The sequence below is a fragment of the Miscanthus floridulus genome, chromosome 5 (assembly GCF_019320115.1).
Source record: "Miscanthus floridulus cultivar M001 chromosome 5, ASM1932011v1, whole genome shotgun sequence".
Lineage (NCBI taxonomy): Eukaryota > Viridiplantae > Streptophyta > Magnoliopsida > Poales > Poaceae > Miscanthus > Miscanthus floridulus.
In genome coordinates, this window is record NC_089584.1 from 120,588,700 (window position 1) to 120,600,769 (window position 12,070).

General features: G+C 46.9%; 1 protein-coding gene and 1 long non-coding RNA gene across 2 annotated transcripts; both read right to left on the bottom strand.

The window, feature by feature from the left end:
- Positions 1 to 1,150: 1,150 nt before the first annotated feature.
- On the bottom strand, positions 1,151 to 2,402 carry LOC136453315 (uncharacterized). The gene is made up of 3 exons (XR_010759007.1): positions 1,755 to 2,402; positions 1,586 to 1,654; positions 1,151 to 1,487 (listed from the first exon to the last, which is right to left on the bottom strand). It is a non-coding gene; the product is annotated as an uncharacterized lncRNA (long non-coding RNA).
- A 6,861-nt stretch (positions 2,403 to 9,263) lies between these two features.
- LOC136453316 (uncharacterized) lies at positions 9,264 to 10,820 on the bottom strand. Its single transcript, XM_066453887.1, has 2 exons — positions 10,583 to 10,820; positions 9,264 to 10,240 (listed from the first exon to the last, which is right to left on the bottom strand). Exons 1-2 carry the CDS (start codon positions 10,627 to 10,629, stop codon positions 9,553 to 9,555), a joined length of 735 nt encoding a protein of 244 aa, XP_066309984.1. The 5' UTR covers positions 10,630 to 10,820; the 3' UTR covers positions 9,264 to 9,552.
- Between the last annotated feature and the right edge of the window lie 1,250 nt (positions 10,821 to 12,070).

Below are 12,070 nucleotides of genomic sequence, written 5' to 3' on the forward strand. Positions count from 1 at the left end.
TGGTTGTTCTTTTCTTTCTATACCCGTGATAGCATGAATGATGGTGTATGAGCACCTTGCTATAATGATAAATGCCTTTACTTCTATATTGATCTTAGCATGTCATAATCTTAATAAACATCATTGCTTTTCGTACTCATATAAATACCTAATAACGCCCTTGTGCATCCACCAAATACTATACGTTGGAATTAGGTCCTGCGAGTACGCAATGTACTCACGGTGCAGCCGTTAAGTTGTTTCGTAGGTACGTCATAGACTGTGTTGAGCAATAGCTCGACCGCCGCTGCATAGTAGCACTTGGAATGGACATGACTCTAAGCATGCTACAAGTTAACTCTGGATTCCTTGATGGAGCGACTATGAGAGTGAACCCTAGTGGAGTAGAGACCGTGCCCGCTAGATGGAGCGGGATGTAAAACTTGTAATAGGAAGTTTCATTTACTTGTATATAATTGTATTAATTGAGTTCCATCTACTAGTTTGATGTTGGAATAATAATTAGAATACTATGTGCCACTCAACCTAATCCTGAACAGGAGTTGCTTAGTGTGCTCCTGGGGACCTTGAAGTTGTTAATTCGAAAACCCCCATCGGTGTCGATATCGGTTCCTAATAGGATAGATATCGGGGCGTGACATAGCTGGGGTATCAGAGCAAAGGTTGCCTTGCACATATAATCCATTTATTAAGCCTCCATTGACTAGTGCATGGTACTCGGAAAAATGGAAATAAAATCTAGACTTCTATTTCTTAGGACCCAACCCTAAAGGTTAAAGGTAACCCTTCTCTAATTAGATACGCTAGCCCTTCTCCTCACCCAAGGGAATGCTAAGCACCTAGGAAGTTTTTAGAAGAAAAACAATAAAATGCGATGACGTAGAGAATGCTGACATGGGATGGATTTATAGGATCACCTAAGCGAGGAGTTGTATTTTGTAATCGCCCTATGCGTAGTACGTTGCAACGGTAAAATAGCCGAGAGCCAGTAGCGATACTAATCTTTCGTCTCTGAAGGCAGCCTTTATCCCTTATCTCGTATGGAAGTTTCGGCAGAATCTCCCCTGTATCTTAGCCTTATCTCCCAATCACAGAACAAGCAGACGAGTATGCACATAGGCAAAGTTATCGACCAACATCACCGCTAGCATAAGAGATCTACAGACATGGTTAACCAACACGACATAAAGATTCATCAAGTTTTCAACCGTTCGACCATGACCTCTGTAGCAACTTGGTCACCTCGACGAATGACCACCCAACCGTTCAAGTAGCAAAAGTATCAACACAAGTATCACGCCTGATGTGGCTGGGTGATGAGCAAACGACCGACATAAGATTTTGAACCATCACAATGGGACGACCAGAAGACCATGATATGCTTCACAGCTATGGCGGTGGAGGCTGCTGCGAGGAATATGGTGGCGGAGGCACTTGCTGGTGTGCCTGAGGAAAGGTGGCAGTGGTAGGCATGGTCGGAGGTACGCCTACAACGACAAGAAACAAGTGTTAGGATTAAGCTCTCTAAGTTAGGACTAAGTAAATCATAGGATCTAGAAAGGTGAAGCAGGACGTGAACTAATACCTGTTGGAGCTGAGCCTAACATAGCGTATCCTTGAGAGTATGATGCTGGATGGGATGTCGGAACCACACCTGCAAGAAAGTCGAGATTGGATTAGAAGCATGTATTATGGAACTTAGAGTATGAAACACATAAGAGACATAACTTGGGCAACAAGCCATGAAGGAATACCTGGAGCCCTCGATTGGAAGATCTGGTGGAGGTAGGCGGCAAGGCTGACCTATGACTGTCTGATCTGCTCGATGTTCTGAGCATTGGCCACCACGTCACTACGGACTACCTGCAACTCTTCTTTGGTGGCAAGCGAATCCATCTTCATAGCCAAGGTGTTCATGGAGTTCTACAGCCGATTGATGAGGTTCTCCTGCAAGAATCTCCGCTCATGCTCAAACCTTTGGTCAAAGTTTCCCGCCACTGACACTACTGTCACTTGTACCTAAGCACGGATGCCCTCAAAAAATGGCTCAAAGTAACCAGTTGGAGGCACCCAACCTGAAACAGCGGCATCTGCATTCCTCCTATCACCGCGAGCACCACCTTGACTAGAAGGCTCACCTACCTCGGCTGAAGGAGCCTAAGGCTGAGGCGTGTCCTCAGTGGAAGAATCTAGGTCATTGAAGTGAGGACTATAGGATTTGTGCCTGACTCCCTTGATGCCCTCCAGGACTACCACTCAACCTAATCCTGAAGAGGAGTTGCTCAGTGCGCTCCTAGGGCCTCGAAGTTGTTAATTCAACAACCCCCATTAGCGTCGATATCGGTTCCTAACAGGACGGATATCAGGGCGCGACACAGATGAAGCCTTCCAATAGCTTAAGCAGTACCTATCCACATCTCCGATACTCACCCTACCCGAGAAAAGAGAACCACTCTTACTTTACATTGCAGCCACTACTACAGTAGTTAGCACGGTAATAGTTGTGATGGGCTGAAGAAGGACACACATATAAGGTACAATGACCTATCTACTACATTAGCGAAGTGTTGTTAGACTCAAAGGCCAAGTACCCACATGTGCAAAAACTCCTTTACGCCCTCCTAATCACTTCACACAAGCTCTGCCACTATTTTAGTGAGCATAAAGTCACAGTGGTATCCGACTTCCTGCTCGGTGATATCCTACGCAATCATGATGCAACAGGGCGCATATCTAAGTGGACAATCGAACTCAGAGCACTTAACATTGAATTTGTCCCTCACAAGGCTATCAACTCTCAAGTCTTGGCTAATTTTATAGCCGAGTGGACTGAAATCTAGCAGCCCACCCTGGCAGTCATCCTAGATCATTAGAAGATGTACTTTGATGGCTCCCTCAAACTTGGAGGCGCAGGCACTAGTGTTCTCTTCATCTCTCATAACGGAAAGCAGCTTAAGTATGTCCTACAGATACTCTGGTCTGCTACCAACAACGAAGCCAAGTACGAGGCTCTTCTCCCTGGCCTCCGAGTAGCAGTCTCACTTGGCATCAAGCGTTTACTCATCTATGGTGACTCTTCGGTGGTAATCAATCAAGTGAAAAAAAGATTGGGATTGCACCAAGGAAACCATGGACGCCTACTGTGTAGAAGTCTGCAAACTTGAGAAACACTTTCAAGGCTTGGAAATCCATCAACGTTGCGGCTGATGTTTTGGCCAAATTAGGATCAGACAGAGCGCCAGCTGAGTAGGCTCGGCATGATGTTCGAACTGACGTGGCAGGCAAAAAATGAGAAAAAAGTGACACGCTAGTGATTCCTTCGATGCTAGCGCGGAGCTGGTTAAAGCAAACACGGGATTGGTGTTTGCTGCTTTTTTGTTGTGGCTGCCAATCACAACATCCGATAGAGGGAGTAATTTAATATTAACTGACATTGACAAATGAATGTAGATCTAGTTCGGTCCTGTGTGAAAGCCCTAGTTTGATTTTGATAATTGATGAAACCTATTTGGACTAATCCTTGCATCTAAGTGTGTGACTAGATAGGATGGTCTAATCCAAGTGAAGGAGCGAGGTGGCACTCATGGTTGGAGATGGCCACATGAAATGAAGTCCATGGTGGTGGTGTGGACATGTGATGATGGTGATCAAGCTCCAGACCTTGGAAAATAAGAAAGAGAAAAACAAAATGGGCTCAAGGCAAAGGTGACATCCATAGGGCCATTTTGTTTTCGGTGATCAAAACACTATAGAGAGTGTGATCACATTTAGGATAGATGGTCGTACTATTAAGAGGGGAGCTCTAATCGGACAACTAGATCATCTAGTGCCACTAGGTGTTGGAATACTCGCATTGCATTTTAGGCCTAGTGCCCAATCAGTGAGAAAGTGATTAACCTTTGAAAAATGATTGTGAAAATGCTAACACACTTGCACGTGATGGTGAAACACTTGGAGTGTTAGCACATTTACAAAGGTGGTGAAAAAGGCAAAGAAAAGGAGACGAAACTTGGCTCAGGGTGCTACCCTGGGGCACCGCCACCCCCTGTCTGATGCACCATCACCCCTGTAGCGGTGACCGGCTGGAAGAGGCCGAAAAGGAGGAGTTTGGGGGGCACCGTCGTGCCCTGTCCGGTGGCACCACCACCCCTAGTGCGGTGCCCACCTAGACTCGGCTGAGAAGCGCAGCGTGGGCACGGTCACCGCCATAGGTAGGGCGGTGCCACTGCCTCTGTTATCCAGAGAGCAGGGCAACTAGAATCGGGCACCACCGCGGGCACCACCACCCCTAGGGCAGTGCACCGTCGTTATTTTCCATAGACTAGTGTTTTCGGTGGTGTGGCCGGAGTGGCACCACCGTGCCATGTCCGGTGCCACCGCCACCCTGTCCGGTGCCTAGCCGTTGGATGACCATTGGAGGGGCACCGCCACCCCATGTCCAGTGCCACACCGACATGTCTGGTGCCCTCATAGAAACTGCTCCAAAGGGATAACGGCTCTATTTGCTTGTGGGCTTATAAATAGAGGTGGTGGCAAGCCTTGGCCACTCTTGGAACTTCCCACACCTGTGTACACCCTTTGGGAGCTGAGCACACCACTCCACTCACTTGCACATTTGATTTTATCATCTTGAGTGAGATTGGAGAGCCTCTAGTGCATTGCTTAGTGGTTTAGCATCTTGTGGCACTAGTTGGGCGATTTGGGCTGGTGGAGAACTTGTTACTCTTGGTGTTTACCGACACCTAGATGACCCGGTGATTGGTGGATCGTCGAGCAGAGGAAGGTGATTGCCTCTGGCTCCGATCGGTGTGATTGTGAGGGGTTCTTGTGCCTTCCCCAGCGGAGCGCCAAAGACAACTCTAGTGGATTGCGTGTGGCTTGTGGATCCTCATCTTGTGTTGGTTGTGCGGCACCCGATTGCAGGTTAGGCGTATGATGTCTATTATCGCGTGAACCTCCAAGTGAGTGAATCACCACAACTAGGACTAGCTTGCCGGCTGAAATGATCAAGATGCCCAAGAGGGGGATGAATTAGGCTAATTCTAAATTTCTTGCAATAATTAAGCCCTACATTTAGCGCATTTCACCGCCTTGTGCCTAGAAGTGTTTCTATTGTTCTACCACACAAGAGTTTTGCACCCTATGTTTCAATCCTACTCTAGCATGGCAATTCTAAGAATGTAAAGATATGAATTGAATTGCTCAAAAGTAAATGCTCAAAGTAAAGAGAGGGAGAAAGACGTGGCGATGTTTTTCTGAGATATCATAGAGTCGCCACTCCCCACTAGTCCTCGTTGGAGCACCCGCACAAGGGTGTAGCTCCCCCTTGATCCGCGCAAGGATCAAGTGCTCTCTACGAGCTGATTCTTCGACACTCTGTCACGGTGAATCGCCCACAACCGCTCACACCATGACTTGGGTCATCCACAAGCTCCGTCGGATGATCACCAAGCTTCCAATCACCACCGAGCAGTCTAGGTGATGGCGATCACCAAGAGTAACAAGCACAAACTCTCACTTGACCAAGACAAGTCTAATGAGAAAGGTGGATGCACACTTACTACTCCATATGCACTAATGAGGTCCTTAATCTTGGATTATCAAATCTCAATCACCCCACTAGGCTCTTGCTCTCCCTTGCACTCCAAAGGTGTTTCTCAGCTGAACATATGGGCAAGAGTACTAAGTTGGACGAGTAGAAGAGGTATTTATACTCCCCACTTCAAAACATAATCGTTATTGTCCAACTCAGCATATTTATGTAGTGACCGAACGCGCAGGTCAAGGTGACCAGACGCACCGGTTAGTGGCCAACAGCCACGAACACGTCAGCTATCACACTTGACTCTTAGAGTGACCTGAAGCTGGTCAGCGTCCTGTCAACGTCCACCTGACGCGTCCAGTCAAGAATTATCCTCTCTGGACCTTCTTTGTTGTTGACCGGACTCGGCAAGCCCTGTGTCCGGTCACTTACCTGCCAGTGTCCGGTCCAGTCAACAGCAAGTCCACACTGCTACAGTTGCGATCGTCGATCGTAGTCTGCCTTTTGCTGCCGAGCAAATGAACTAACCGGACTCGCACTGCTGCGTCCAGTCACTACCAAACCAGTGTCCGGTCAGTAAATGAGCACTCCATTCACTTCCAATTCAACATCTCCGTGAATGAGTTTGTCTCTAATCGATCTTAGGGCAAACCCTGAGGTACCTATTGCTAAGTTTGACAAGTGTGCACCACACCTAAACCACTAGACTTACCTAAGTCAAGCTACTCGTTCATATTCCCCTTAATAGTACGGCCAAAGTAAAAAAACAAAGTCATAAACTACTCTAAGTGTCTCTCCAATGTCAAACAACACTTAGAACTAGTCCGTCCTTAACTTTGTCGTCCATCATTTGAAAACCGAAACGATTTCCATCGATAGGGGCATGAAAACCATAATTGCCCAGACAATCATCATTACCATGACCTAACTCAAATTGCCTCTGCAAAACACACGTTAGTCACAGTAATCTTGTATCATCATTAATCACCGAAACCCAACTAGAGGCCTAGATGCTTTCACCGGCAAGCAAGTGAACCTTGGAGGAAAAATCATTGTCATTATTTGTCTCCTTGATATTCTTTGGTATGCATTGATTGATCACTTGCCACGGCGGTATATCTCCTCTACCACTCTCTTGCATTACATTGTGTATTTACTTTGTGTAGAGCTTGTGGTAGTTGTAGCTAGTTGTGTAGCTTAGCTTCTTAGATGTAATTAGTTCCTAGCTAGCTCAACTAGTGTAGAGAGTAGCGACATAACTCTTGAGTGCTTAATTATCATAATTGACTAGAATTGTTGTTAAGTTGCTTGCATTTTTAGTACACTAACTCAACACTTGCTTCTCCTCATAATTATCTAACCTCTTGGCTTAGTGTTGTTGTAGATTTTTTTATAGGTTATTCACCCCCACTCTATCCATTAGGACCTTTCACTGTGGCAGCTATCGAAGTCAATAGCACCGTTGCGGACATCCTAAGTATCTCTCTCGTATAGCCAACAATAATATACAAATATTATCCATACACAATCATATTAGCTTAATTAATATGTGTCTAAATTATGATTATTAAAATAAATTTAATTCTAAGGATCCAAACGGGCCTGAGCGCTTTCAGGATTGGTGGTAGCAATTTACGACCCTCAGCAATGTAATATGTAGGTCAATCAAAGCTACCCATTTCGGCCCTATTCACTTCGCTGAAAAGCCAGGATGAAAAGTACCGTTCGCTGATTTGTTGTGAGAGAAAAATATTATATCATGGCTGATAAGCCAGGTTGATAAGTTCAAACGAACAGGGCCATATGCCTCGGCACATTTTGGGGTTGGGTTTTCACCTCACCAGAACACAAAAATGCCCCATATTGAACAGATGCTAAACCAAAAAAAATCTTGAGGGCAATTCAAAGAAGCAGCAAGCCTACTGCAGTGCCAGACTCATGCCGTGGCTGCAGAAAATATTTTCTTGTTTCATAAACCCAATCCCCGTGTTGATTTGAATGGATTAGGAGTGATTGAAAGAAATTTAGTTCATTTATCTATCCAAATCCACATGTATTGAAAGGGAAAGGGTTTTATCTAGACAAGCCTTTAAGCTCAGGATTGTGAAGCTCCATGCCTCAATGCTACAGACATGATTGCTCTGTGACTCATGATTCTACTCCAGTGTGACTAACATGCAACATGCGGACAGTGCAGACAGAAATCACCATATCTCATACCATCCGAAGTTCCCTAGGGAATTTTGTTTCACAATTACCCGTTCCTTCCCGATGTCCACTACCAGTGCCGAAATCTGGAGGTGGAGGGGAGACCGCAAGAGGGACGGATGGAGGAAGGGAGAGGCCGGCGTGGAGTAGGAATGAACAGATCCGACTCACTATCCAAGTCGATCGCAGATGTTGGAGTTTATAGTTTGAAGCACCTGCAATCCTGCATCAACAAATGCGGTACTAGGTGAGATGTTATTGCAAAATGGCATTGAATAAAAAAAGCAATAGAATACCGTGGGCACAATGGCATTGAATGAATAAAAATAAGTAATAAAATACCTTGGAAATGCAGGATGCTACAAATCATCCATCAGCATGTGGTGAAAAGATTCGAAGATTCTGTGTGCATGGCAAACACTCTACTAGTATCTTTATGTCGCTCATTGCAATCACGGAAATGTGGAAATGTTCGGTTATACTTTGCAGATGATGTAGACAAAGGTCAACTAGTTACATATTCTGAAACACACAGAGCAATACAGTATGGTTCTTCATCCTGTAATCACTAGCATTAACATCATGGCAAGTTCACAACATAGACCAAACATCAAATACCATACATGTCCATCATACACACTACTAGAAAATTTAACCTAGAATGAAGGAATCATTAGGAATCCATTCATTATTTATTTTTTAGCATTGGAAGCTCACAAAGTAAACTCTGTATGCCAGTCCCTCCATTAGATAATGTTAAAGCTATTAGAGCAAATGTTAACGAACCATTCTTTGATTATTCGAAGTTCAGGCAATAGAAATTTATGCTTATTCATCAGTTGAACCAGTAATAGTATTACACATCCAGGACACATTGCAGCAGGCCTAAGTCGAGTATGTGATTATATAAATCTAAATTCCTATAACAGATCTTTGAAATCTGAAATCAGTCAAAACAAAGAAAACGTTAGGACCTATTAGGTTCCCCAGATTCAATATTACTCTGAACCAGGCAGGAGGTTCATGTTTTCATATTGGACTTCATATGCACTATTTACAGGAAAAACGAAGCTGATTAAAAAAAAAGGACGTACCCAGTGCAGAGAGCTCCCGCTCTGTGCGGGGTCTGAGGAAGGGTGTTAGTGGCAAGCCTTACCCTCGTCTGTGCAATGCGAGGAGACCGCGACTCGAACCCGGGACCTTCCGGTCACAGGCGGTAAGACTCTACCGCTTGCACCAGGAAAAACGAAGCTGATTAGATAAAGTAAAAATAGTATGATTCAGAATTATGGACAAATTCAAAGGCATAGAGAATAAGCTCAGCAGTTAAGTTTTTTGTCGGTGCCATCTTTTAATTCAGTAACAGGTTGAACTGCAAGCTGAACACTTAAAGATGTACTTCTCCATGTATAAGGATTTATAAATTACCTAGACGATAGCAGAAAAAAAAATACGTCTCACAATGGCCAGACGGCATAGTCTGGCAATGCATTATCCAAGCAGTAAATAGCAATGAAAAACAGAACATTGCAGGCAAATTTTATTGAAGAAATATGAACATGGCCAAAAGTTCAAGGCAAGAACACAACAAATGCACCTATAATTTTCGATAGCAACTTTACACAAGCTCCAATGAACACCAGCTGCCACCAATTATCACAAGTACTATTACCAGCCGAGGCATCACTCTACTTCTCTCCACACTGACATCAAACTTTGGGAGCTATCTAAGATACAACGATGCTAGAACTATGGTACACACCAACAAGGATCAGCAAATATCTCCTCCAGCCATACACAGTCTAAAATGCGATCAGGCTGGCAATTACAAGCACACCAACTACAAGCAGCAACACCTTCAAGTACACATCAACCTGCTGGCCTTGCGGCGCCCGGCGCGGAGCCGGGAAGCCATGCCCATAACCATGGAAAGAATGGCCATATCCATAAGGAAACCCTGCAGCCGGCCCATAGGCAGTCGCCTGGGGGAATCCATGCACCTGGAAGCTCAGCAACGGGAACAGCCCTCCAATGGCGGCCGAGAAAGTGTAGTTCCCCCACCGACCACCAGCCACAGGGGGAGCACCAGCAGCCATGAACCAGGGGTTCTGGTGCGGGTAATGGTTGTTGTGGTCAGGCTGCGGGGCGGTGGAGGGCCGCTGCCCGGTCGGCCTGCTCGGGATTTCCACACTGGCCACCGACCTTGCACGGGGTGCGGTGGAGTTGCCGCCACGGCCGTAGAGGGGGACGAGCTTCCCCTCCTCAACGACGGCCTTGCAGACGGGGCACTCCTGAGAGTGCGCGTGAACGTGGAGCCACTCGTAGAGGCAGGGCCAGCAGAAGAGGTGGCCGCAGAGGGTGACCACGGGATCCTGCGCCAGGTCCAGACAGATGTTGCACTCGAAGCTGCCCGAGTCCTTGCTGCCGCCGCCGCTGTTGGTCCTCGCGACAGGCTCGCCGGCGCGGTTCGCCATGCCGCTGGACTCGGATCTGCGGGATGCGGAGACCAATCAAGCCACGATCCGACGACACGAGCAAAATAAAAAAAAGGACAAGCAGGAGTCGTCGCTGCCACAATCAGGAATCCTATTATTTCGGGGAACATGGGAAACCGACCCCGATCCGGCATTTCAATTGTGCAGCTTGTGCCTTTGGAAAAACTTACCCCCAAACAACACTGAATAAATCCGCCAAGGTTATCTAATCTAGGATATTTGTAGATGCAATTCGTTCAATGCCCGATGCGTAGATCAAGGAGAGCAAATAGGCGCAACGGACCCCGAACAGACAATGGAACAACCATCGCACAAACAATTGCTTGAGAAAACGTACCCAAATCCGTGCGAAGGGAGCGGCGACCACGCGTTACCGCCAGACATCACTGGGGGGCGACGAGGAGCGAGTAGCCGAGGGGAATGCGACCGCGCCCGGCGGCGAAGTTGGGGCGAGCAAGGAACAGGACGGATGGGATGCGACTGCCGGCAAGGGATTGGCCCCGACCCCCGAGCCGCCAACTTGGTGCGAGTGGAGGGAGGAGGGGGCGCGAGTTACGGGAAACGCCGTGCGCCGTCGTTTTAGCCTAGGCTTGGGGGCTACGGGCAATGGGGACGAATAGCAAGGGTTGCAGGTATGTCCGATCGATCGAGAACGGACGGACGGATGAGCGTGACTGCGTGAGGGGTTGCCGTTTCGGGCGGTGGATCGTATGTCAGCGTGTCTGTGTTTGCTTCACCATTCTCCAACGCGTGGAATTCAATTTTGTGATAGCGGACAGCACCGCTGGGCTTGTTCCAGGCCAATGCGCGGTTAGTTCATCGAAACGTCGAGTTCTTTTATCTACATTTTCTCTGCGATGACACTGACACATGTGCTTCCCTTGAGAGAGAAAGGAAGCTGGGTGAGATTTCATAGGTACCGCAACAAGTTGATGATGGCACGTTCGTTTCACTTAAATTTGGCTTATGCTAATATACCGTGAGACAAAAACATTATTCGTTCGTTGTAAAGTACTGCTAAATTAGTGCTGCAGAATAGGGTCAATAGTAATGGCTAAAAGCCTCTTATACTCTGTTTGGCACAGCTTAGCTTCACTAGTAAAACTGTTTTTCTAAACAGTTTCATGAGCAACTTTCTAGATGAAGCTGAGCTATTTTAAAAAAAATTGTTTAACAAAATAACTTCACCAAAAGCTTCATTCATGGATGAGAGAGGGAAATGAGGAAGAGAGCTAGGATAAACTACTTTTTTAGCTTCATCCCAACTTATGTCTTTGTGAGAGAATGAGAAAAACTACTTTACCATGAATCTATTTTTAATTAAAAAAATAGCATGAAGCTATTTTGAAAATGAGTGTTTGACAAAAGAAACGACTCATAATAGTTCATGAAGTTATTGTGACATATACCAAATAAGCCCAGTCCCCCACGGGTCGTGATAGTTATATATGGCCATGCAGCCCGAGCCCGTCGGTCCGGCCCAAGGCCCATTTTTTTTTTTGCCCGGCCCAAGCACGGTCTAGCCCAGCGACGAGCGGGCCAGGGCTGGCACGGCCCGAAGGAGCAGGGTGTGCCTGGGCCTTACCCTAGGCACGTGGGCCGGCACGGCACGGCCCGCTCCTCAATGGCAGGCTCGCTGGCGGCCCGGCCTACCACCGACTGACCCCCTCCCCATAGGCCGCAGCCCCGCGCCCCCGCTCGAGTATATAAGCGGGGAGCGTCGACTGAGCCGCTTGCCCGCTCCCAACCCTAACCCTAATCCCCACTCTCTCTCGCTCGCCGCGGCGCATCTCTGCTCTCTCGCCCACATCAGCCGCATCCACGA